The sequence below is a fragment of the Centrocercus urophasianus genome, unplaced genomic scaffold (assembly GCF_019232065.1).
Source record: "Centrocercus urophasianus isolate 14NV4802_14NV808 unplaced genomic scaffold, USGS_Curo_1.0 seq_14, whole genome shotgun sequence".
Taxonomy (NCBI): Eukaryota; Metazoa; Chordata; class Aves; order Galliformes; family Phasianidae; genus Centrocercus; species Centrocercus urophasianus.
The window spans coordinates 21,741,663-21,769,640 of NW_024884586.1; the positions used below are offsets into that span (position 1 = coordinate 21,741,663).

At 40.1% G+C, this 27,978-nt stretch overlaps 1 protein-coding gene across 5 annotated transcripts in view; it reads right to left on the bottom strand.

Moving 5' to 3' along the window:
- The window catches only part of RAD51B (RAD51 paralog B), a 345,434-nt gene that overhangs the window by 103,569 nt on the left and 213,887 nt on the right, over nucleotides 1-27,978 (bottom strand). For all 5 annotated transcript variants that reach the window (XM_042814071.1, XM_042814068.1, XM_042814069.1 and 2 more), the window contains exon 10: nucleotides 22,344-22,422. In XM_042814071.1, coding sequence (XP_042670005.1) covers nucleotides 22,344-22,422 — 79 coding nt within the window. Of the gene's footprint in view, nucleotides 1-22,343; nucleotides 22,423-27,978 lie in introns of those variants that run through there.

The window sequence follows — 27,978 nt, forward strand, 5'->3', positions numbered from 1 at the left end:
TGAGTTTTCTAGTGTACCTCTCTCTGCCTGCGTATATTGACAGTGTCTTGGAGATATACAGCATGATTCATCCACTTGGGAGACAGCGTGAAGCAGATGAATCACTGTGGATGACATCAGGGCCAGCCCAAACTTTTATTCAGACTTGGCAAAAATCTAAAGACTAAACCTCTGAACATGTGTGGAATTGTCTACATGATCATCTTCCACCTTATTTCACCTTCTTCTGCTGGCTCAGAACTTCAGGAACTTTATTTTGTGATGCAGAAAAAACTGCAACAATTAAAATAATATGCCACAAGACATTTTCTGCATAGATCCAACCCAAATCAAAGCAAATATCTCAAAAGAAAACTCCCCTTGTGGACTTCTCAAGTCTAGTTTTGCAGGTATATGTAATTCAGATAACAGATGATAAACATCTGAAGTTTTGGGCTAGTACCAGAATTCTACTTTTGTGCTCACCTTTCACTGTGCAGAATCCACACATCAAAGCAAAACGCTAAGCAGGCTCAGAAAACCAGCATGACTTGACTCTCTGAGCTGTGGTGCAACCAACCGTCCTTCAGTTCTGCCTTTACTGTCTGGCCCGTTACTCTCTGAACAGCATGAGATTTTTTAGGACTCATTGCAATTAGGATGAAAAACAAATAACCTGATTATATTGGGAAACTCTTGTGGAAAATACTGCAAGCAACAAGATGCAAAGCATAAGTGAATTTGAAATGTGCCAGGAAGCCTATATTGTTTGTAAGCCTGTGGGTACAAAAGACTCACAAAATAAGTGCTGCCCAGCATGAAAACGTTGTCAGCTATGAATGATGTGTCCAGCTCCTGGTAAATGCACCAGAGTGAGCCATCTTGGAGTTTCACTGGAAATTCCTGGTGACTGAAGCCAATAACTTCATTCTTTATCCACTGTTTTGCTGGAAGCAAACAAATAACTCAAAATGCAATGTTCACCCAGCAGGCCGTGATAACTGATGACAGCTAGAAGAGAGTAGCAGTAGAACTCCTAGGTTAAGGACAAAATCTCTGCTCTATGAGTCCTCTATGTAGCAAAGCCATCTCATTTCAGAAAGGATTAAGACAAATAGACAAAGTACAGTAATTACTGTAGATGTACTTCTAATGGTACTTCAGTTTAAAAATAAATATTACAGTATGTTCTTCTATACTATTCTGCCTTCTGTTCATAAACCATTTTGCAAAGTTTTGTACACAGTTCCTCACGTACATGCTTCCTGAATAACATACATTTTATGGTAAGATAGTGGCACGCTATTGAAACACAGCCTAATTTATTTATATTTACTTATTCAATTAAGTTATGTTACAGTAGTAGAAGAAATTTGAAATAAAATCAAAAAGGTTTGACAGCAGCTAAGGCAAGCAAGTCCAACACACGGCCCATGGGTCACACAGCTCAGCTTGCCCTGCCCAGCACTATAAAGGCAGGAGCTCTGCCCTCGAGAGGCCCAGACCAGCATCAGGCATGCACCCATTGCTCCCAGCAACCAACTAGTCAGTGTGCTATTAATGCTGACTGAGCTGAAACCAAGGCAAGGGGAGAGCGCAGTGCAGTGCCAGCTCCAGGTATGGCAAATAATTTTATGCATTGTGATATGGTGGCTAAACACAGTTCTGTGAATAGTAAAAAAACATGCAGCCATGTTTTCTGATTTCATAAAAGAAATTTGAGAATAAGTCTCAAGACTGCAAAAAAAAAAAAAAATCATTTTTGTTATATTTGCAACTCCATTTTCATTTGACACAAATACATTTTTCAAGTTGAATATATCGAGTTGCAATCAGATATTGAACTCAAAAATCTGACCATGTCTCGTTACTAGACTTTTGAAGACAAAAGTCTCTCCCTTTGCTGTTACGCCTTGTTAATCTCATTGCTTTTGGCAGTACATACAATTGTGAACAACTACTTCCAAGAATGAAGGCAAAGGAGGAGTAAAATTCCATAAAAAATCTCTGACAAGCACCATGAGAACTCAATAAGAGTTGCAGCCACTGCTATCCAACCAAACTGACCAGTGAAAGTGAGTCACCTCTGCTGGTACAGATTTTGATGAGCATGGCATGCAGACTCTTATTCTTTGCTGGTGAAAATGCACAGCTAATAGTGGTAACTATGTTGAAAAATATTGTTTCGTAGCTGAGAATTTGCTCTATCAAACAGAGTTACTATGCTCATTGTATCTGTTGCAGTTTCCATGGAAATAAATAGAAAGCATTTTGTCTGGAGCAACCTATGCATATGGTGACCCAAGACAGTTATCTACACAAATTGTGGCCCAGGCAAGTTAAAAGGTCGGATATCTACGGGCTAAGGTGAAATACTGTTGGTTACCATGTAAGATTCAGCTTGACCTGAAACCATACCTTAGTCTGAAGCATAGCAAGACAAATGAGAAACAATAACAGCCATACATCTCACTCAGAGAATCCCTAAGAGAACAGCCATGTGCTGACAAAGAACACTGCAGTCGAAAGGAACCTAAATTGCACAGCAGATTCTTAAAACAAAGCCTCCCAACAGGCCATGCTTCCCACTCTGTTACCAGCCACACAGCTAGAGGAGTGGAGCTTACTCTGCATTCATGTTACCCAAGTGTGCACAAGAGCACTGAACTGCGTGTGTGCATTTGACTACAGAGATTTTGTGTTGCTTGCTTAAAGGACCATGAAAGCAGGATGTTTCTCATCTTTTTTTTAGGTGAAAACTGGAAAATTGGGAGGTTTTTCCTCTCTGTGTGTGAAAAATGAGCAAAAGAGTTACAGGCTCTTAACAGTGCAAGGGTAGCTGAGCTCAGTCTAGTACAGGCACTCAGAGATAACACATTCCATTTGGTGTATCATGTCTGTGGGAATCTCCAGGATCAAGACCTTACAGCTACCCCTACTTTGTGTGACAGGGAAGGATCAAAATGGACAGGCTCAGAATAGATCAAGATAAAATTTTCGTAATGGAATGACATGTTAGCTTGGCTGTGAAGACAATTTTTATATCACGAATGCAGAGCAAGCAATAGACTAAGTTGTCTGTCTTTACAAACACACTAAAACAGGTTTCTCACAAATAACTTCCATGTCATATCTTGGTGACTTGAAATGATTCTCTGAATCTCATACTTTTCCCCAGAGGTTTTTGTTTGAGGATTCCTTGTTTCTTCAGATTTTGATCAATGGAAGAAAGAGACCTGGCTTTTTGATACAGAGCAGGGTTAAAACCTATTGAAACCTGTAGATCTCACGCTACTGAGTTCTTCCAAGCTAAATAAGGCTAAATAAGTGGTGTACTTATTTGTTTAGCAACTGCTAAAAACAAGAGAATGAAATAAAAACCATAACAACAACAACAAAAAAAAGCAAACAAAAAGCCCCACAAAAACTCCACAGGCAGAGCCAGGACCTCACAAGACAAAGTGAATCACAGGAACAGATAAATACCCCAAATGTGGACAGCAGTGCAAGGAATAGCACAGCTCTGCTCTGAGAGGAGCAGAACAGATGAACCTTAATCAATCGAGGACTGAGGATGACTGTGGTATCCCTCTTTCAACATACGAAGATTCTAAGGTGAGGCTTACTGTTAAGCCTATGTTAAGTACATCATGTTTACTGCATTAAACTACCATAGTTAATACTTTGGTATTTTGCTAGCTGTCTCACAAAGCATGTGGAATACTAATAGTATAAAACAGTCTTTTTTTTTTTTTTTTTTTTTTTTTAAAGAGTACCAGTAATAGGTTTCTTTTTCAAGAAAGCCATCTGCAGCCACTCAAAATGCATTTATTCCCTCAAAATACTGATAGGTTACTTTAACCCTTAAAACAAAAATCTGAACCCTGTTAAGAAGATGACTAGGATTTCAGCTGATCTTTTAACTACATCTTTTTTATTGGCCAAATCCTAGACAACTAATTACTTCTAGTTATTTCTGAATAAATACCACCTCTGTTGGAGTAATCAGTGTCTAATGTGCATTGGAGAGCAAGGTAGAAGCAATCTGTCCAAGTGTTAAACAAATAATAAACTTACTGATAGAATAAAAGCAAAAGAATAAAATCAACTAGATCAGTTTGTAACAGCATTTGGGGAAGGCCTAGAAGAAACGGGAATACTTAACAGTTTCCAAAAGCCTTTGAGTCTTTCAATTTCAGCCATACCATGTCTCAACTTTTGGCAATAAAAAACGTAGGCAGGAACTACTAAGATTAATAGTTCACTTTCATATTCAAATAGTCTTTCTCACAGCACTGACACATCAAACCAAACTTGATTTCCATAAAACTACTCTAATATCCCAAAGTTCTGCAGCATCCCTGCCCTGTTTTCAGAGAACTGCAGTGCAGAGGAAGTGGACAGGCTCCTGAGGGTGAGGTACATGGTCAGAAAGAGGAAGGATTACAGGAGAAGCCCATGAGGAAACCTAGGTCCCAATCAACCTAGTCCCCAGGTGAGCTCTTTTAGATGTAAGCAATGATTGAAGTCAAAGAAAGTGCAAGAGATTACGTGTCTACTTAAAGCTTTGGTCAAACTGACTATGAAAGTAGGACTGCCAAAACAATGCAAAATTCTCCTTGGAAAGAAATGTAAGGCTTTCTGGGTAACTGTATGCTACTACACGCGCTGCTGAACATAGAAAAGATGATGGAAAACAAAATGTGGATTTTCTCCACATTTCTCCACTATTTCTCATTTCTCCACTATTACGCAAAACTGGGCAAGAATTGGAAGCTGAAACCAGGTATCTTCACATCTCAACCTTACAACTATATTTCCTTTGATATTACTCATTCGTGGGGAACATTTTAAAGAGCAGCAAGCAACTGTACTGGATGATCACGACTCATTAGCCAGTCAGCAGTAAATACCCTACATACATGCATTTAGTGTAACAAACATTTGCACATGGGACTGAGGCAATGCAAAACCACATGCACACAGATATCGTCTCAGCCAGCCCTCCCTTTCAAGGCCTGGTTCCACTCCTTCCTCCATCCCTCCATTAACCTTCCCATTTTTCTTTGAGCTTTGCTTAGATTACTGGTCATTGTCACTATATACATGAAGATTGTAACTAAAGACTGCCTGTGCCTAACTATCACTTAAGTCATTTCCAGCTAATTATTTACTGTTTGCTTCTCTTCCCCACCCACTGTCTGGCTTTTTTAGGGCAAAGATATAATTTCTTGCATGTTGCTAGAGGACTACATGCACATCAACGGGGCTAAGAATGCAATGAAAAAGATTTAATAGCAAAGGGGATGAATAGAACATTCTAGTATTTTCCCTTCAGCACCAGTGCTTCCAGTACGATAGCATAGTCTCCCATGCCCAGAACAAGCTAAGCACTGCCTTCTGACAATGCAGTGGAAGTGCTTGTGGCGAGACAGACCCATCCCTGGCTGATCTGGTTCTTCAATGGGACAATTCACTGTCTGTTTCTGGGGAGGAATGAATGGAGAAGTTAGATCAATTATCTGAGTCTTCAGGATACAATCTGACAGATGATGAAAGAGCTCTAATATGTAACCGAAATACCCTGTACCAAAATATCCACATTAAACCTCTGTTGATTACACACAGGTCTGAGCTATCTCAAACCTTCAGAACAGGAATTGAGTTGTTTATCAGTGAAAGCCAAACTTCGAAAAAGCTGGCTGACCACTACAGAGCCTTTGTGTTGGGTAAATTAGTTTCAGGAAGAGAATCAAAATGAATTAAAGCCACATGGAGATCCTCTCCCTTTACCCCCCTTTCCCCCTTTCCTTTTGCTATATGAATCCCCTTACCAGGACACAGAGGCCAGTTCAGTCTAATTTAGTCCAGTGTTTTTGTTTCCTAAAGTCTCAGTCTTGGGCTGAGTCCATTAATGGTCTGCAGCTGATTTTAATCTAGATGAACTCAAGACTTCTCTCTTCTTTGGTTTTAAAAAGATTACAAATTGTGTGTTATATAAATAGAGGGAAAAGGAGAAAAAAGGAAACAAAATGAGTAAAAAAAATGTGCTCTCCATTAGCTGACCTACTGAACAAGCCTGTGATTGAAATAAAGATGAGAAATGAGAGCTATCTGAGGAAAGAAGTTACAGTGATAGTAAGCCCAGATACACTGCTAAGAGGAGATCCAGTGCTATCTGATAGCTGCTATTACAATCTTGACAACATAGAAGAGATAGTAATGAGACTCCAAAAGTAGCAAATCAGATTTTGCAAAGACAGTTCTGATAGTTGCAGCATCCTTTCCCAGTTAAACTTACGTTGATCAGCAATTGTGACTTCTTCCTATCTAATTTGTCTTTAGTACCCAAAGTATTCTATTTAAAAACAACCACAGAGGAGCAAAGTCAAGTGTGAAGGGACTGTGACCAACAGGGGAGTAGACTGCAATTTCACACTGGTCACAGTCCTGCTGGAGAAGAGGATGGAAACCACTCAGAAGGAGGGGAATCCTTTACAGAGTTGTCTTCAATAGACTTTTGTGATTGAACTTCAGCTGAGAAATACAAGTAAAAATCTACACTCGATGTGTGAGAAAAAAAAAAAATTTAGTGAGCTGTACTCACAATCAAAAAGATTCCAACAAGTCAGATCACTGTGTCTTCATAAGTTTAAAATCTCCAAAGAGCATTTGAATCCACAGAGAATCTATTTCAGAACACCAGAAATGTTTTTCTGCATGTGTGCTAATGCTGTCCTTTTGGGAATCAAACACATCTGTTTTAGACAAACCAAGAGAGTATTTACCTACATAAAAAAAAAATCTTTCTTTTTGCCACATGAAGGAAATACTGTAGACATAGCAAAAGAGCTGGTAATGAATAATACACAGTAGATACACAGAGGAATGGACAGACAGACAGATAAATATGACTAAGAGGAATTGCACAACCCTAATCATCTTTACCTGAATACAATTTCTTGTAATAAATCTCAATTGCAGTGATCAACATGGCTGAATTAAACTCAACAACTTTTCATTCTTTGCTAACGGGCAAACATAACTGGAAGGGGTCTGCATGAAACTACCAGAGATTTTATTTGCTTAACTTTTCCACGGTTTGACTACAAGCAGGGCTATACTTGATTGCACGTGGGTGGCAGTGGGGTGGGTGGACAGCTGGGTGAAAAACTATGACAAAAGGAATCTTGTCCCATTTCCTGCCTGCGCTTCATTCACTAATGAGTACTGCTCTGGGTCACTCAAGATTTCTTCATCTGTTGTTGTCTCGTCTGCAAAAGGGGCACCCCAGCAGTGGAGCTGTTGTCAGCTTGTCTTGAGAGTTTATTCGTCTGCCTCTCACCCCACAGCTGTGTGGGATTGTAAGAGCCTGGCTGTAAACAACGCCATATTTTTTCCTTCTTTTTGGATGGCTTAAAGGCCAATCTGAGGCCAGATGTGTTTGCTGGTGTAATCTGTTTCCCATTTCTCATAATAAATGCATATCTCAACAACTATTAATGAAGTAAAATCAGGATTTATCTGTTGTCTTCTTCACTATGATTTGTGTTGGAAAGAGAATGTTAATAAAACATGGTGAAGTCTTCAGTCTCCCTTTTCTTTCTGGAATACTTAAAATATTCATCCAGTGTGTTCCTACCGGTAAACAACCAGGCTGGTGAATCTGATGCCACTGCATTCCTGCTGTAGGAACCAATATCTCTCTCTTGCTACCTTGTGGAAACAACATCATTTTCCTTCAAGAAGCACTGTTTTGCAGTAACAAGTACTCTTGTCTTTTTCTTGCCAGATTAGTTCACTTGAAAATTTAGTACCACTTTCTCCTGTTAATAAGCCTCTGTCGTAGGAAAAGGGGATTACAACTAAGAGATGCCTTTTGATTTCTAAGGTAAGATGGTTTTGCAATAGGTCGTCCCTTCCAAGGAACTGAATAGGCGAGGCATTACAGAGAAATATCCCACAGTTTCATCCCAGAGGAGGTTTTGCCAAGCCACATAGCCCTGGAAGGGGAAAAGAAGCCCCCTCAGCAGTACCAGACAGCTCAAACTGCAGAGACATGAAAGCAGCACCTGAATTGCTCCCTCTGAGTACTCCAAAGTTCATGTGCCGTGCTTCAGTCACACTGATGAACTCAGTCCTCAGTCAGCCTTGCTAGTTCTGTTCAGCAAATGCCCCCACCTCCCCAAAAAAGTAGATTTTATTTCCTCTGCCCCTCTTTAGCTTTAACACTCAAATACAAGAACGGTAACTGCAAATGGTAAAAACTCCATGATTGGCATAACTGCAGACAACAGATCTAGCTGACATGGAAGACACAGTTGACGTCACTAAAATCGCTCATGATACATAAAAAGAAAATAACTATTTTTTCTTTTAGACAACAATTTCTAAGATTAGCTACTAGAAAATAAAAAGAAATCTCTAAACACATGTGCTCAATTTGAGTATACTTGCTGTGGCTTGACAGAGATGTGCTAAATGTAATCTTGGATTTTTTCTTCAAAGAACTGACACATATTAAGACGCTAGTAATGTAAAATACAAGTTTGAGCAGTGTCTTTCCCCACACTGCTACATCTCGGGGGAAGCACAGCATTTTACTGTGCTTTCACATCTACTATGCTAAGTAAAAATCAATCTGTTTCTACAAAGTTACTTTGGTGGGTGGTCTCAGTTCGTTTTATTTCTTAATTTTATTTTCCAGGACATTTAAAGTTTTCTTTCCATTTTCTCTGCTGAACTTCATGGTTTTACAGAGCCACAGTACCAATAAAATAATATTGAGTATTTTATTTCTTCTTGCATCCAGCGTGGTTTTACACGAGCTGATCACCTCCAGATCCAGATTTGCCATACAAGAAATACATCTGATTTGAGGTTGGCCCTAACTCTCACGCCTTCATTAGTTTTGTATGTGACTTTGACCCCTCAGAATATTCCTTACACTTTGCATTCTCTTATCATATGCTTCTACTCTATTTAACATGTCCTAAAATGCTTACATTAAACAGAACACAATGATTTTCTCTAACTAGCCTTCTTGCTCTGCCTAATCTTCATCTGACTACAGTAATGTTGGTAGAGCCTTCACAGGACTTAGGTTCTGTGAAGTTTTCTATTATAAAAGTTTGCAAACAGTCTTCCAAAACTCATGTCTTACAGGCTGGAAGAAGTCAAGCCCTTAGCTGAGCTAACCAGTAGAACAGTTATGAATGTGCAGTTAGGTTGTGGATTTATGGAAACAGACTGTCATAAACCTATAAACGTGGAATTCTGTACAGCATTTGCATCAGGGCAGCCTCTGAATGAACAGGTCAATCCATGTGCGCATCTTAAATGCAAAGACAACAAATATTTCTGAGCTTCCTTGATTCTGGTTGCAGAAATTTAATAGCATCATTTGCAAGGAAGAAAGCCTTTATATTACAATCAAAATACAAAATTTTTCAAACACCTTAACAACAGAACAATGCCTCTAGTGGGATGAAAATCTACTTCTCCAATGTCCCTTGATACTTAAAGAGGTGGAACACAGACCAGACAAGCTGAAGTAAGAGTACACACAGGCATAGCTGATGACTCAATCATTGTCTGAATCATCTGAAGTTCTGAAACAATGGCTGTGAGCACGGTAAACTTCCTCATTAATCTGAGAGCTCGTCAGCCTCATGACTTGAAGGAGGGGGAGAGTGAAGGCAGGGATTCTGTCACTTCAGCAGTCAACTCTGTGGGTGGAGCAGCAGCAGCAGCAAAGTACAGTAAGTCTGTCTCGCTTCATCTCCAGCAGATACATTCCTGATGCTTCAGCAGCAAGTCTGAACTTCACATTGAGGACATCCAATGCCTGCCACACTCAGTAAGGGAATTGCATCCCTTACTGTTCTGATGCTGAGCACCACAGAGGAAGAACATAACAGTAGGAGAAACAGCAAAGCAGAGGAACCAGGTTTGAAACCTCTGACTCAACATGATGTAAATAAAATACTAGGACTGCCATACCTGATTTGGGGCTATCATGGAAGGGAAACATTCTTTAAGTAAAGAGAGTGTCTGCCCTTCACCTCCCAAACTATTAATTCTTCCTGTCCAATACTGCAGAAAGGTTATGCTGCAGTGCCCTGTGCTTCCTCACATTTAAAGTTAGGGTAGCCAAGGGCAACAAAGACTCCTTCCTCTCTAGCCTGATAACAGAGTTCTTCCTTCCTTTTGTTCACATGAAGAACAAACACTGAGCTGAACAATAACAGTGGACATTTAATATAATGCTCTGCTGGGCACACCGCCCTGGTTAGCATTATCTTACCACTTGGTTTTGTTTTGAAGGAAACTCTGAATAGTCCTTTCAATTGCTGGTATTTCAAGATCAACATTACCTTCACTTCCTGTATTTTAAAGCCTTCTTATTTTACTAACAATATGTGGTACTATAAAAATACGTTACAGAACCAGTGAACTGCGAAAAATGCCAATCTAGGGTGCAAGCAGTAACAAAAAAAATCATTTAAAATAGCTTTCTCTGAACCAGTCAAGCTATTGATTCTGAGCACTAAGAAAAAAAATAATACAAACAAAGTAATAAAGAAAAGCAAAACAACTTAATCCTTAGCAACTATTCAAGCAAGGGCTTAAGAAGACCACAGTTTAGACTTGGAATATACTAATCACAATTCCTGAAATGACCATTAGCAGTAGACCTTTTCCTACCATATCCATTACTTTATGAACAAAAAAGTCTTCAGGACATTCAGCAAAATCCATATACTTTGATCTGTAACAGACAGCTGTCAAACCCTATTTACCACAGGTTTATCATTTGTGCTCTCCTGCAAATTTTATTCTTCTTGGACAAGTAATCATTCTGGACAAATGACTAAGTTATCAATTACTCTTCATACTAAAGGAAGGATTGATGAACAAATTTAATGACAACTTTGCAGTCCTCTCTGGACAATCAATCCAGGCAAAGCCAAGATTTCAGCTCCATCTCCTGAACTACTCAGACTGATTTCTCACTAATCTACTCCAGTCAAGACAAAAGGAAAAGAAAGTCTTGGTTCACCATCACTCTTCTTTTGCCTAATTTAGGAGGAGGGAAGAGAATTCCAGGCAATCAGCTGCCAGTTTCCAGCCCTCTGGCCTTCTCCTGCCACAGTACATGGCACTGCTTACAAAAGTTAACCTTGGTTAACTCCTCTGAACACAGCAATACCTACAACTGCAACCTAGCTCTCAGCAGCTAGACTAATACATGTATTCAGTTCCTGCTAGCTGCTTCCCAAGCTGTACCTGAAGCGAACGTTTGCTTGTGTTAGAGATGAGTAGCTGTTTCTCTAATAACAGTTGTAGAAACCTGGACAGAAGGTATTACAACTTATTTACAGACACGTAAACTGAAGCATACAGTTATTAGGCTATTTACATGGATCACGCAGGAATACACACACAAAAAAATGGGTTCCCTCTCACCTTCGCTCAGTCTGTGAAACTGCTCCAAATCCCTGCCCCAAGCCAAAGCACATACAGGTATGAACTGACACATAATAACCATGAAGACAATGGCAATGAAATAAACTATTTCTTGGACATATGCCTTCATTCAGACCCAGTTTTTGCTCTGCAAAATGTGCCAGCTTTAGGGAGGCAGACAGCTTCACCCTCAGCAAGGTCTCAGCCTACAGAGATCAGTTTGTAGAAGACAGAGGCTGAAAGAGCAAGAGGCAAGCTGGCCTCAATTAATGCTAGGGTGTCAGCTGCAGCCCTCAGGTGGGTCAGCTCATTTACCGCTTTGCAGACCGCATTTGTATACTGAGTTTCCTGTGCCCTTGAGTGCTGCAGTAATGAGCAGTGTCCTTGCTGAGCTCTGGCAGCTGGGCCCAGCTGGAGTGCTGCCCTTCTCCCCACACACTCAGGCTTGACAGCAGAGTTCAGTTTGTTTCACAGAGCAGAGATCTGGCCTTGCTCTGTTTTGTGGCCGCTGCTTAGGAATCTCTCCCACGGCACAAAAAATCTTCAAAGTAAAAATCCAGCATTGCCTCAGGTGGCTGCTAGAGCTCTCTGTGCTTATGATGGGCAGGAGGCTACAGGTCAGCATGGGAACCGACCATTCCCCAGTACTGTTTACTGCCTGTTGTGGAGAAAATTGCAGAGCATGCTTATTTCACAGGGAAATGAAAGCATTACGGACGAACACAAGTTAGCTCTGTTAAAACTTAGACCGCACAGTGCAGAAGTAGACGGCCCACGGGCAGAGAAAGAGCAATTCACCTTTGGGCTCTGGTGTACACAGCACAAGGTCTTGCCTCTGTATCACGTACAAAGGTGGCTGGGGATCACCTTACAGTGCTAAGAGTTACAGTTCAACCACTCCAATTTGGTGGTTTTGGCTTTTGCTGTCACATTAGAATATGATGGCTTGATTTTCAAAGGTAACAAAGCACCTACAGCTCCCACTGACTTTACTGACAGCTGCACCTCTAAAAATCAATTTGAGATCAATTTGCATAGTAAGATGAACTCGAGGAAAATAGAAGGCCTATTGTGTGGATACGAATAGTTTAAACATTGCTGATGGGTGGTATATGAGTCCCTTCCCTTTCCAAATGAATTTCACTTCATGTTTTGTTTGGTTTTCCTGTTGATGCATCCTGCACCCTCCAGTGCTAAGCTGGTGGGATCCCACATACTTTTCCTGGCATATGGAGTTTAAAATAAGAGATCTCAGCAATCGGATATCCTCAGCATTTCCAGCTATTGAACACAATCATGAGTACTGTGATCCAATTGCAGAGCAGAAAAGAAAAGATATATAGGAATATTCTCCCTGTGCTGGTACAGGGCAGACAAAAGAAAATGAAACAAACAGGATGTGGCCGCTCTTGGGTGAACCCCACCAAATGATCAGGGCAGACAGGATACAGTCTACAAACAAGAAACTACAATATATGTGGCTATCTGACCCATAGTTTGCTCCAGGCTATTCACTCTTAGCAAAAATACAGAATGAAGAAGTCCAAGGAGGGGTATTTTTAATTGAAAATTGACTTAGTTGTAGTATGCAGTTTCAACCTGACATGCCTCGACTGAAGTCCTTCATCAAATGCATGCACCCTAAGGGAAGAACGCAATGTTTTCTGTAGGCCACTAAGCAAAAGAACTAAGAACATCTCCAAGAGTGCAGTGTTTGGACTCAGGACACCAGACTTCTAGGACAGAAGCCTATTCTAAGCTTACTCACTCAGCTGTGCATATCCTGCAGCTGCGCTTTTCAGAATGGCTTACGGCACTCTGAGAAGTCACTCTATCACAGACAGCCCGAGAGAGCTCTTACAGTTATGGCACATATTTTAGAAATGTCACTTCCCACATTTTCTCCGCTGCTTCTGGGAGAAGCACATCACCTTCACAGGGCTGTGGACTAATATAAGACGTTGCTTCTGTAATGGAAAACTAGGAAGTCAAAATAAAGTCAGATCCAGTGTTGAGTAGAGCAAAATCTTTTCAGTGTGTTGATTACCTCATGTTGATTTGAGACATTCCTTACCAGTCCCAGACACATCTCTTGATAAACTGTTAATTCTAATATAACCTTGCCACATTGCCTCTTCACTCACGCAGCCATGTGTGCTCTGACTTGCCTTGGCTACACTTCAGGCAGACCCTGGAGGGTAATTCAGGTGGCAAACAAAGGAGGGCCAGGGCTGATACCATGCTCTAACAAATCATTCTCTCTTATCTTTTGTAGCCCTTGGTTAACTCAATAAAGTCCTGAAATTTAATCACTCAACTTTTTCAAAGATCTTCATAGAACTGAATGACAAAGGGCCAGATTTTAGTTTCACTACAACACAAACAGTGAGGAGAAATGCTGAAACAATCACTAGCACCATATAACTAATATTACACTCATACCTATTGTAAACTGAATTAATCACTCAATAAATTCTGTAGGTAAATATTTTATAGCTTGTCACTGTATTGTCTATTGCAAGTCTTCGTTAGTAATGTTCAGCCTATTTTAACAGGGTATGTATGTAGTGTAATATTTTTTAGCTTTTTACTAGGTATCCAGAATGCTCCATGGCCCACGCTTGATTACGATATGGAAATTTGCCTTTCCCTAACAGCAACACTTGGATGGTTACAAAATCTCAGCTAGTACATTACCTTTTATCTTTATTATTTATGAATACTGAAAGGTAGAGAAAAGCGGTACAAACACATGGTTGATAAATATTTAAAAGTTCAAATAAATATAAAGAAAACACTTTACACAACCACTCAGTGTTATTAATTTTAGGGAAGACTGTAATGAGAGAATCCTTTTGAAGTAAAAACCTGTTTGTTGGGAGGGTGTATCATATATGTCTGTCTGCATTAAAGTGCCATATATTTCATCTCATCAAGAGAGACTGAAGCCTACGTGATAAAATAATTTAAGTTTTGTGGTTAATCCAGTTTTGAAGGCAGGGCAAGTCTACACATCAGATGCTGAGATAACTGAGGTTGTTCCTGCTGTACTAATCCTAGAAACACAGAGAAATTTTCAAAGACAAACAGTGCTGGGGCCAAAGCAGCAGGAACCTTGTTTGCAAGGCTATCCCTGTGCTAATAAGCCTACCCTCAGGCAAAGCTTTCCCATTTCTGTGAAGCGCTATTCAAATGTGCCTGTCCACACAGCGCTGCACTGTGAGGACGTATAGGTTTAGACCGGAGCTAACCGCTGGATCTCTGCATCGCTCTCCCCTCCTCAGTGCAAGGAATGACAGCTTCCAGCAGTTCCCTTTGGCAATCAAACTGCACGTTCAGATTCTAATGCTCAGAATGCATCAGGTCCTGCAGCAAAAGAAGTGTTGTAGGCACTACAAAGGATAAATCATTTAGACGTAGCCCTCTCTCGTTAGCTATCATTTTACAAGATTGAATGAAGGTAGAGGTGGCTTCAACAAGCATGTTAGTGGCAATGCAAAAATGCCAGAACAGACAAACTTTGACAACAGTAAAAGAAATCCAGTTGTGCCTGTGTGAGAAACGGATCAGTCACAGTAACACTTAGCTGCCTCTTACCTCCCTAAGCTGCACACAAAAACATACGACTTTATTCTGGCTGAAAAACATGTTTTCAGACAGACATTTTCTTGGCCTCCTACTCATGAATGTGTTTGCTTAAGAACATTAAGTACACTGTAAGTACATTTGTCCTTATACAAATCCGTAGCTTGAAAGATGTAACATCATCTATGTCAAAAGCAGGCAATCAATAGTAAAGTCTTGGACTTCTACGAGAAAACTTAGTTCCCAGAACAATATAATGTCACAAATCACAGATACTACCTCTAATCAACATGCACATTCACTCCTTATGTTAAAGGCCTTTTGGAGAAGAGGCCATTTGCTTTAGCACTGTGCTGAAAACACAGGGGAGCTACCCACTTTGATCAGGAATTCATTACTGTGAGACCAGTAAGGAAACGATTTCTCTGAAGTGAGAGCGTTTTGTCCCAGGAAGCCCGCAGTAAGGGCCAGTCTTGAACAGAGGCTGCATCTTTGCAAATGAGACTCATACTTTTTTTTTTTTTTTTAAACAACATTGGATTAAAATAAATTAGTTGCCATTGACACAAATGAGAACAGATTCGACACATTGCTTTTTTCTTACTACGTTTAGCAAAACAAGAAAAATAAAATGCTGTTACTTTGTTTGTCAATTAGGTGTACGTTTGGCTTTTGCTGCAAGAGAGCTGTACTGTTATTTGCAGCACCTTTATATACATATTCAGAAATAAGGAGATACTTCAATACTTTACGATAAACTGAATTTATTCAGTGTAACATCCTTCTGTAAGTTACAGTCATGGCAAAAAGTGTGGCCAGAAACTTAACTACCTTTTGCCTATCTACTGTGCAGATAGAAAGACCACCTTCACAGAGAAGAACACTTAAACTTACTAAAATGACAGAGTTTATTTTGTTTGTCAGATCTGAACCCAAGATACCTCTAGTCTTCCTTCACAATTGAAAAAAAAATCCCTCCTTCTCTCTTCATTACCATTTTTCATTGTTTTTATCTCCATGCTTTGTTCCTTTGGATTCCTTCGCGTAACCACGTGGAGCTGGGCTACTCCAGTGAGGCTTTGCCATTGCAGCTGCACAGCAGCAGAGCAACTCCTGCAAAGCCACCTAGCGAAGAGATGCTCATGCAAGTGACCAGCATTCTTGGGTCAGGTTTAGTGATCCGCTCTCCAGAATGCAGAGAACTGGACTTTTTTTAATGTCAGTTGCATCAATGTGGGTGATTACTGGCATAGGAATGATGGGGGTCCTATTCTTTCCACATTCCTTACTGTCAGGACAGACCTAGCCTACAAACCGACCATGCTTTGTTGCTCCCATTATTATAAAACTGTTACAAGTAGCATGAGCCTTTCAGTGCCCTGTGGGGAATTCAGCAAAAACTGTTCCACCCCACAGAGATCCTAACAATGATCAGTTCATCTTTATCCCTCCAATAGGGCCGGAAATTACCAGTGGCACTGCAAATCTGTTACCATCTCAACAGCAAAGCACAACTTCATTCCCATTAATCTGTCTTCTATCCATTCACACATCAAGTAAAACCCTGCTTCATTTTACAGATTATATCCATGTTGCTCCAGACAAAGGTCACTTTATAGTTACAGTTCTTCAATTGAATGAAAGCTTTTGATGCAGTAAATCATTGTCTCTCACTGTTCAGACTCGCACAATACAATACAAATAATGCTGCCCTTTCTTTCAGAATTCTTTTTCTACCTCACTACTCATTACCAAAACATTTCTTTACAAAATAAAATGGGGCACTTTTCACTTGCTTCAGCTACGTACATTAGTTATAGCACTTTGGAGACTGTTTGCCATGCAGCACTAAAAACCCAGACCGTGCTATTTTGAGACCAAAATGAGCTTCTTCCACTATATTAGTGACAAATGAAGCAATGTAAAGTAACAGGGTTTGCCAAAATTTAGCTGTTTCTAGAATTCTTGCTCTTTAGTTCTGTAAAACTGAAAACCTAAGAAACTCTCCTCAGAGTGCCACGTTTCAACTTAAGAGAAGTCATTTTCCTTGATAAGGCATCACAGGCAATGTGAGTGTGGTTGTGCACACAAATATGAGTGCAGTGGAAGAGAGGGCAGGAAGGAGAAACTGAATTAATCAACCAACTAATAATCCAGTCCTGCTGAGACAGAAATGAAACTCTTCACTTTGGCAGTACAAAGTCTTCTTCCTTTCTTGAGGTAGTGAGGTGGGCCACTCAGCATGAGATACTGAAGTTTTGAGGTTAAATTTGCAGATAGTTTACAACTTTCTTTCAAATGGAAGAACAAATACATAGGAGGATAAATCCTGAGGTCATGTACACTTATGAAAAAACTGCAACAATTTAAGGGCTCCTTTATTTAGCACTTATAATAATGAGAACAGAAGCCAAAAGCTGAAGGCAGACAAATTCTAATCTAAAGTACAGAACAAGTGTTTAGCAACAAGATAGCTAAAACTCAGCTCTCAGGAACAAAGCAGGAACATTTCTTGAATCTCCAAATAAAAGTGAATACAATTCTAGAAGAAATGCTTCACTGTAACATAACTTATCAGATTGCTGAAGGAAATGTGTGAATTACGTAGGTCAGTTTGGATGACCTGATTGCATCCTTCTTTAAAAACCCTATAAACTGAAAATAAATCATTACTCTAAAGCAAGTTACAGTTCACTAATATTATTTGCCTTATGTTTCCAATGCTTCTGAGTTCATTCTGTGAAGAGCAATGTTAATCACTTGGTAAAATCATGCAGTGAAAAGTCCCAACAAGCTCTCCAGTTGGCAAGCAGCCACCACGCTTCCCGTCACCTTTTGCCACACCATCTTCTTGGTAACACAGAGTATTTACAGGGGTGAGATGGAATGAGACATTTCATACAGCTGAGTTGCCAGTTGCTAATAGATAGGGTCTGTTGCTAGCTTGTATTTATTTCCCAAAATCAGAAGATCATCCACAGAACACAGCTTAAAATTGGCTATTCAGAATTTCTCCTCTCTGGACACGCATGCATGTTTGCAAGTCACATCTTGTAGTCCAGCTGACCCAGCCCAAGAGGCGCTATATTCAGCTTCTCTGAAGCTACAGCTGGGCAACATCAGCCCCAAATCTGCTCTGCCTGACACACCAGTAACAGAAGTACCAGCTAATCATTTCCAATCCAAAATAAAATTTATGTCGCTGTCAGTGATAAAAATTATCCTGTGACTTGCAGCCCTAAACAAGTAGATCTGAAGCCTTTTCTTTGTCAATTCTTTTCTGAACAGAATCACGTCATTCACTTTAACTGATTTAGGAATGCAACAGCTTAAACAGAATACACATGCAGACAGTAAAATTTCCACTATTTTGCAGTGTTTAAATTTCAGGCTTCTGCCTCTCTAAGAAAAGCAGCTTTATAAAACTGAGACTGGATTTTCCAATCATAATTCAGGTCCATTACAGAGTCATACTGTGCAGTGTGGCAGCACATGACATTGCATTACAGTGTAAAGACAACTGAGGGTATTTTTGGGTTTGCACTCCACCTCCTCCACAGCACAGACCATACTGAAGCCATGAAAGGAAGAGAGTGAAAGCTGATTTTCCTTGCTAAATCTCCCACTAGCCACCCTTGTTTTCCAATAATCAAATTTCATTTATCTGCACTGAAAGCAGAAATAAAAGAAGGAGTGAACAGTTAGACTACTTTCACCCCTAAACACATTAAGCTTGTAAAAGCAAAAAAGTTATCTGTGGCACTTTTGGGCAGCCTGGAGATTTCCTCTGACAATACAAGGGGAGCAGGTCTTCCTTCACTAGGTCTCCTCTGAACGCTTCTGTGCTCGCACTGGGCCATGAGATGCAAAGACACAAGGGAAACAGAGCAGCGATTTACACTGACAAAGAGGATTTTGATACACTTCTCCAAATGGGGCAGCATTACCATCTTAATAGCCTTTTGCTCTCAGCCCTCTTCCTGAGGAGGCTGGAGATTTTTGCGAATGGAGAACAGTTCCGCTTCCCATTTCAACTGCAACAATAGCAGAAGGGCTCCTTAAACTGCATCAAATAGCAGTCTGTGAAATCCCTAACTAGCCGCACTGCCTCTCCTGCCGTTTTATTATCCTCCGGCCCAAAGAACAAAAGGGAGGGAGCTCCTCCTCGTTTTTAGCCTATTCCACACATTCTAATCCCTCAGAGGTGGTAATGGAAATTGCTTGTGCAACTGTTAAATCGCACTTTCACTTTGTCTTTCATTCCCTATTCACCCTCACTAATCAAGGAGCTTCAAGCCACATTTTCCGATATCAATTTTGTTTATGGCCTGTTGGTTAATGGTCCTGGGATGGGACCCCCTGAGTAAGAAGAAAGAATTCTGAGCATTTCAGACAGCTGCTGCTTCTCACCGGTTCCCACACCCATCCACTTGTTCTCAGACACCCTGAATATGCTCACCTCCTGACACCAACTGAATTCAACAACAAAAATTGAAAGGGAAGGCTGCCTCTGCAATCAGGCTGTGGGACAGATTCTGCTTGTTCACAGTGTACAGCATCCTACAGGCTGCAGCACTGGAACAACTACCTTGCCAAAAAAAACCCATGCCCAGTTGCTTTGGGGACATCTTACTTGAATCCAGCTTCTCTTTGGAAAGCAGCAAGAGCTCCATAGAATCATAAAATGGTTTGGGTTGGAAGGAACTTTAGAGATCATTTAGATCCATCCACCCCCACCCACCCCACCCCGCCATGGGCAAGGGCACCTCGCTCCAGACCAGGTTGCTTTCAGCCCCATCCACCCTGGCCTCGAATACCTCCAGGGTGGAAGCACCCACAACTTCACTGGGCAACCTGTTCCAGTGTCTCACCATCCTCAGTGAAGAATTTCTTCCTCGGACCTAGTCTAAATCTGCCCTTTTCCAGCTTACAGCCATTATGACCTTGCTTACTATCCATCTCAGAAAAAAAAACCTGAAATTGAAACAATGTTGTAGACAGTGACTAAGAATAAGCTTACACAAAGAATGCCTAATGGGGATACAATTGATCACTTAGAGAAATCCACAGTGATTTCAGAAAAACAAAGAAGGTTATTTGATATGTGCTCCAGAAGCAGGGAGAAGAGCAATTGTTGTACTCCTAATACAGTGCTTTCAAGGATCCTTCTATCAAAAAAGCCTTGCTCCATCATCATTACATGTTATCAGGCAGGTTTGTTCTCTAAAAGTAGCATTCAGTCCTCAGAAAGCTGTACACTTGGCTCACAGAAGCAAAGTGAAACAAAGATCCTCTCTGAATAAGTGATTGCCATTTCTGAAATCAGAAATGTTTCTTTCCTGAAGTTTCCCACTATTGCCTGAAGAACGAGCAGGAAATAGTAGTATTTCATAATGACCAGAAACAAGTTTGCAACCCAGAAGATATTTGAGTCCAAAAGTAGCATGTCTTATACTCTATTCTGAATCAAAGTACGTCCAGAGCAAGTTCTGCAAGCCATTACAGTTTAAACTGATAAAGATTGTATCTAGATATTGCAGCCTGTTTACAATTACCAGTCAAAATAAAGCACATCAAATTGCAAGAATGCCATCTAAGAATATACTGTATGTAATATCTAAAAACCTAGAAAACAACCAGAGCAGGCTCACATTATCACTGTGTAGATGCATCAAGTTTTGCTCCTTTTATTTTTTTTCTTAAATTATTTGTCACCAGATATCTAAGCTTATCTAGTCATCAATAAATGTAATCATGCTACTGGTCTGGTATAGCCAGTTTCTAAGAGGAAAATGGGCTATTTTATAAGAAGACTGCTCACACAAACTACAGGTTTCTAGTGCTTTAAAGGATCAGTGATTCTCAATCACTGGAACCTGAGAAACAGCAAAACAATTTTTTTTTCTTAATGCCATGACTGCATATGAGAGTGTATCGTCCAAACAAAAATTGACAGGTACTGATTAGTTTTATCTGATCTGCTTAACTGATGCAGCAATCAGGAGCCAGACTGCACATCAACAGCGAGCAACTCAACAAAGCTTGTCTATGAACATCTGTCAAAACATAGGTACACTAAAGAAATATTTATTGGGAGAAAAGTAGTGAAGGACTGCGTTTCTCTTATTCAACATAGTTTTAAAATACATATTTTTGCCACAAAGAACTCTAGCTCTCTGTCATCATGGTATCAGTATCCAGCTTTTTAGTACAATACTCACACCCTGGAGCAGCCATGTCCAACCCGGCCCAGCACAACCCATTCCACAGCTATTCCCTGCCTCACACCACTGTGGCAGCAGCTTCTCCCTGCCGAATGGCTCAGCCCAGCCCTAGGCACACACCCACCACCAAACACTCACACACCAAACACTCACAACCACCAAACACTGCTGTACAATTGGCACCACTTCGTCTGAAACCAGGACTCAGGAAGTGCAGCACTAACTCAAGTTACAGCAAATAATTTTTAAGCATTTTGATACATGGGCAAAACACAGGCCCGTGAAGAGCGAAAAATGCAGCTGTGCTTTCTGTTTTGATAAAGGTTTCAAGATTTCTGAAAAAATGGTCATTTTTAAAATATATTTGCAGTTAACATAAATACATTAGCTACAAATTTTCAAATGAAATATAGAGTTGCAATCAGATATTCAACTAAAAAATTTTTATCAGGTCTCTTTACTAGACCTTTATATGACCTCTCTTACCATAGAAAAATATCTGTGGCATCACAGTCACACATTATCAGGTCATCGCTTTTTGGCAGTATGTACATTTGTAAACAAATATTTTCAAGGATCAAGTACAGAAAGATTAAAATTTCATTAAAAATTTCTGACAAGCACCTTGAGAATTCACTAAGAATTGCAACCACTACCATTGAACCTGACACTGATGCATTAGTTTATCAAAAACAAGGCCAAATATCCAACTAGTTACATGTTTCTGCTACTCAACCTTTTTACATTTTAATTAAAAATATATATTTTTTAAAGTTCTGTAACTTATACACATTAACTATATTATATATTTTATATTCAGCCCACAACAATTCCTCTTCACTCAATGTGATCCAGGCAAGCCAAAAGGATGGACACCCATGTCCATTCAGGACCATACAGCATCCACATTAAATATGCAACAACTAATTCGATACAATCCAACACAAGACAGTGAAAGAAGCAGAAGACTGCCCTTCTCAACCAGACTGTTAAAACACACCATTTCAACAATAGTCATTTTTATTTCCCTCCAGCCTACTTAAAATACTAATAGTAAAAGCAAAATAGTCAGTGTTCTCCTCTTACCTTGAAGAACCAAGCCTGATTTCTCAATGGTGTAGAAAAATGTGGAAAATGGAGCAACAGGGGATTTTGCAACCAGGATCTGCAAAACAAACAAACAATCTGTAAGTACACATCTCTATCACATACTGATCAGAGCTCACATCTGTAGGACAATCTCACTAGATTTAACTTCCAGAAGAGAAGAGCAGACCACAGAAATAACAAAGGTACTATGATTTAAGCTGTCACTTCTAAGTACTTGAGATGTTCTCCTAGGAACGTTGAGATTATGCTGCAATTTTAAAAGGATTCACAGGTAATAAAAAAAACTACCATCTTACAAACAGAACATTTTGCTTGTCTTACTGTCATTCTATTAAGCCTAATCACTCCTGCTGGTTCAGGCAAGAGACAATTTTGAGCAAAGCACTAACTGCCAGTATACAATGTAATTTTAATTGCCATTAACACTCCTACAGCTGTGCATCCTTGGCTCCTCCAAGAATTCTACCATGTTTCTGCTACCACAGAAGCAGTGTAATCCACCTGCAGGCCATCATATCAGGGAAGGTAACATAGCATTGCAGTGATCTGGACAAGCTCTTTTGAAAAAGGGACAGTGGCTAAGAAGAATTTTATTCAAGAATCTTGTCCTTGCTGTCTCAAAATATGACCTGAAATTCCCTGAGGCTCTATAGTGCAATTAGATTTAGCTTGGTATTCAGGTATGCTGGCCAGGTTAGAAATTTGCCAAACTTCCTCACTCCACTGCAAGGAACCATCCACTACTGAGGATGAACTGCAGCAAAGCTCTGGACAGACAGAAAAGGATATGTTAGCAAGGCTCAGATGTGGAATCCACAGTGCTGTCAAATCACCCAAACATGCCTGGTTTTATTGTTTGTTTGATTTTTGCTGATAGTTAAGGACTGCTCCATCTGAGCTTGCCAGAAAATAACCTCCACTCTGTCATCTATATGACAGAGTTAATAACGTCTGGCTAGAGCACAGTCAACACAAACACCAGTCTAGTGATCCCCACGTCACCCGGGAACTGAAGACCTGCTCTCCCAGCATGCAACTCATAAGAGCCTGTCCACCCAAGGGAACCATGAAGCCCAGTTGCTCCCACATGACACACCTCAATCCCTTCCAGAGTTCTGTGCACAGAGCCTATGTCTTAACAGATCAGGAAATCCATCGGGTCTATTACCTTTTCTTCAGTGTATTGATTTACCTGACTCAACCTCAGCACAGCTTTCTCTGTACAGTATTTTAGAAGCAGCACACATCTCAGTGTTTACACTTCCAAAGCCTCCCCAGATCATACACTGCACCACATCAGCCCGAGACATGCAATCTCTAGCAGATGCATTCAAATCCAAATTTCACAGAACTACAGACAACAACAATCTTGTCTGTAGAGGTGTGGAACACCAATAGCTCCTACTGATTTCAAATGGAATAGAAACAACATAATTTCCAAAGGTAACGCCTTAATTCCATCAACCACTCAAGAATGGCTTAAGACTGCTGCATACAAATTTTGGTTGGAGGCATATAACGATCAGCAGGAAACAGTGTTTTATAAAACTTAAGAGAAATCACAGAAAAATGAGGAAGTTCACACTCCCCAAAACTATTCACATTTCCCTAAAGCATCACACAGTATCGAACCACTTTACAGATACATAGATCTAGAATATTTATTGCTAAGTGCAATATTAACAGCAACAAGCATCAGAAGTTTGGGCCTTAAAGCATACTTAATGTAACAAGAGATTCAGCAGCAAATTATGCTGCAAAACAAAGATGTGCACAGTTTTAAATGTTAAGGACATCCACTTGGAAGGCAGGTTTCATTTGCGTTTGTAGTCTGCAGAGTCACAAGAAATCTCAGCATGATCATGTCTGCCTCATCCAACTGTGACACAGGATGAAGAAATAAAGTCCTCACACCCGGTCCTTAAATATAACCATCACAACCCACGAGTGTCCACAGCAAGGTAAAAGGTTTATGATTTTCAGAATTTAAACCAAATACAGTCTTCATTTCTTCTTCAGACAGTAAAAAAAATAAAGGAAGGCACATGAAGACCATAAATACAGCCAGAGAACATCAGACTAGTCTGAATATCAATGTTTTCCTTATGAAGCTGGCAAAACTACCCCAGGATGTGACACAATCTTTTGAACTACTCCAAGCAGGAAAACTGTGGTGCTAGCACTTTCCCCTCTTGCATGTTAATTATTACTCTTACTGCAACAAACTTCTGGAGGAAGGAGAAGCATGTCCCATCACACATCTGCGATGCACCCTGACAGAACCAGAATTCCTTTCCATCACGATTCCCAGAGAGACAGCCCTCCTCCCTCACAGGGAAGCACAGACAATCTACCAGAGAGACAGCAGAGTGCCTCCTGGTGCTTAGCCTGCCTGCGGGGCCAAAACTGCTGGCCTCTGAGAATGCAAGGGAGAGGATGGGGTGGAAAAACTGTGCAAACGCTCAGCTACAGTCTCCCACAACAGCTGGATGTTTAATCAGATAGGCCCAAAGCGAAACAGTTACAAACCTGATGTCTAAGGTCAGATATTTGGCATTCTGCGCAGCATTCTGCACGTAAGTACTAACCTACACATGAACGTGCGCAAGGCACAGTTGTACGTGCAAACGGATAGACATTCAAATAACCCTACGTACATTCTGTTACTGCATTTTTAGGTAGTTACAGTATGCATATAACTAAGTATAGCAATGAAAAAACATAATAAATCATGTCCTTTCAGCAGCACATTGCAGGGCCCCCTCTGAGATGCTGCTCCAATTACCTCTGGGGCTCAGCATTAGCTTTCCTTTTAGTGAAACAGAACTAGCTCACGATATTCAAAAGCAATGTATTATTTTGAATGATTGTTTACTTGGAAAAATAACCTTTAAAGTACAATTGTACACCTCGCAACCAGATACACTTTTTTTTTTTTTTTGGTAACAACTAAGTCTGCATTAACATAAACTGAAAAAACCTACATATTTACATTTGCTTTCTGATCAAAGAGAAACAAAATACTACAAAAGTCACTGTAAACCATCCTCAGGATGGAAAGGCCAACACAGAGTAGGCTCTTAAGCATCTTCAAGGATCTCAGAAAACACAGAATGAAATACAGATCCAAAAAGAGAGTGGTGTTTTGGATGCCATGATGTGAGTTGCCAAAAATCACGCTACTGATGACACTGGAAACAATATTAACAGTATCAAAAAGGAAATTAAAATCTGAGTTATAATCAAATGAGATTGGGATAGTGATTAATCATGTTCTGGAAATTGGTGAAGAAATAGGCGGTTTTCAACAAGCAGAAGAATGCTGAAAAAGAGGAAAGGCAAGAAGCGATGGGGAAGACAAACCTATGGAAGCAGAAACAACTGACTGGAAAGAAAATCCCAGGAGCTCAGCACATTCAAGAGGAAACAGATAAACCCAACTGGAAAAAACAAAATGGTAAGAACCTGTATGTGGATTGAGGCCTGATTGCCAGTATTTGTCATACATCTGTGAAACCGAACATGATGCAATGTAACTGAGAAGCTGCAAACATAGACCTCAAATGGAAGAGGGAAAATAAAGGTAAACTTGTGAATTGAGGCCTGTGATCTGAATCAGTACCATGCAGGGTGTTAGAAGAAATGTTGAAGGGAAGTATAATTAAAGACTTGGGAAACAGGATAGAATGTAACATGGATGTCATGCTAAACACACTGCACATCTTTCTCTGTCATACATTGAGGGTTTTGTTTTGTTTTGTTTAAGAAAAATTATATACTGGATCTCATCTATTTTGATCTCGCAAAGCTTTGAATCATAATTAATGACAAAGAAAATAAAAATAAGCACAGAAGCTGTAAGACAAAAAGGGAAAACAGTTATTGAAAAGAAAACACTTCTTAGCTATAGTAGTACCTTGCAAGGTTACTAAACCCACCCCAGAACATAGCTAGGCCAACAGCAATCCCAACTGTTCAGTGCACTGGTACAATTTACAAGGCACTGGCAAGCTTTACTCTGGAATACGAGGCACAGCACAGATCACTGAGGAACTCAAACTGCAAGAGATGAGCCATGTGCTGCTGAGGAGAAGGCAGCCACGGAAAGGCCACCAGAAAACATGAGCTCAGTGAATCCTGCCAAAAAGGCGGCTGTCTGCTGTCTGTGCAGCAAGTAGGATGGGGACATGAGGGAATGGAGCAGGAAAGAAAGAGGAGAGCTTCTCAGACTGGAAGACAACACTGGCACAGGAACAAACGCGTAGCCACAAATACATTTTGGCTGGAAATTTGAAAGTTTATAACCATCAGTAAAGTAAGATTCTGGAACAGCCTTCGATTCAAAGAGCTAGAAAAAAAATAATCATTGTTTTCAGGATTCAGACTAAAATATTTATGAAAGGGATAAGAAGCAGTGCCTGTGATGCGCTCCATAGCCTATCAAATCTAGTGCTACGTGCAGACTGAGAAACACAAAAGCACTACCAATTCATTTTCTATGCTAAGAGAACTGACAGAGCTGGAAGCCTACAGGCTAACAATTGAAGGCCCGCATGCAACTAGGGATCTTAGCAGTTAGTTAAAGGAGAAACCCTGCTGGTTTTCAAATATAGAATTTCTTATTTAAAGTCTTCTCTCCCTATCTTCTGCTGAGCATCTGCTGCTCTCCCTAAGAATCCAAGCAACCAGCTGAAGATGGGGAGAACACAGAGAGGCTTCCAGGATATCTCAGAAGCATTTCTAAAACTGACATACATTTAACCATACGTCTTGCTCCAATTCTAAATCAGCTCTGGGCAAAATTTGGAGGGAGTATAGAAAGGAGTATAGAAATTACCTGAACCTGAGTCTGAAAATCAATCCTCTATAGTGGGCTAGCTGTAGAGTGTGCTGAGACCAAAAACTGTTTCCACAGACATACTTTCCCAAACTTAGACTAAGAAACATAAGAAATATATTCCTTTTCACTTCTGGAAGATAAAGGAATGTAAAATCCTATAAATGCTCTTGATGCATGTGAAGGAATTTATTGCTTTGTCTCCTACGCAGACAAGTCTAAGAAACATCTCTTCTGATAAGCACTATGTAACCTAGGAATCAAAGAAAACCCTGGCCTCATCAGAATTTTTTTCCTACTGATACTTTCTTGGCAATTTTCATTTATTGTTTATTGGTATAATCTTTATTTTTTATTACCAGAAAATTGCCCTTTTTTTTTTTTTTTTTTTTTCAGTCACAGTTTCACCAAAAGCAGAATGCAATTTGAGCTGAGTAAACAGTGGCAGTAAACAGTAGTCTTAAGAAGTTACCACGCTGAAATGAGTTTATTTTTAAATGGTGAAATATGAATAGAAAATAGACATTGGCAAATGGTGAAACGGTACTGAATCAGATTTGGGCTATCCATGAACTTCTGGAACGGACTATAAGTAGCAGATGCTGCTATTCTTGTGCAGCAAACCTACTGAAGTGAGAAAGATAAAGATGGATGAGAGGTTTAGGAATTCCAAGCTATTTTGTTTTTCAAACTCTTAACTTTAGAAAATGGTCAAACCTCTTATTTTCCTTTCCCCTTCTTCCTTTCCTATTTTCCTTTCCCTTCGAGCATTGC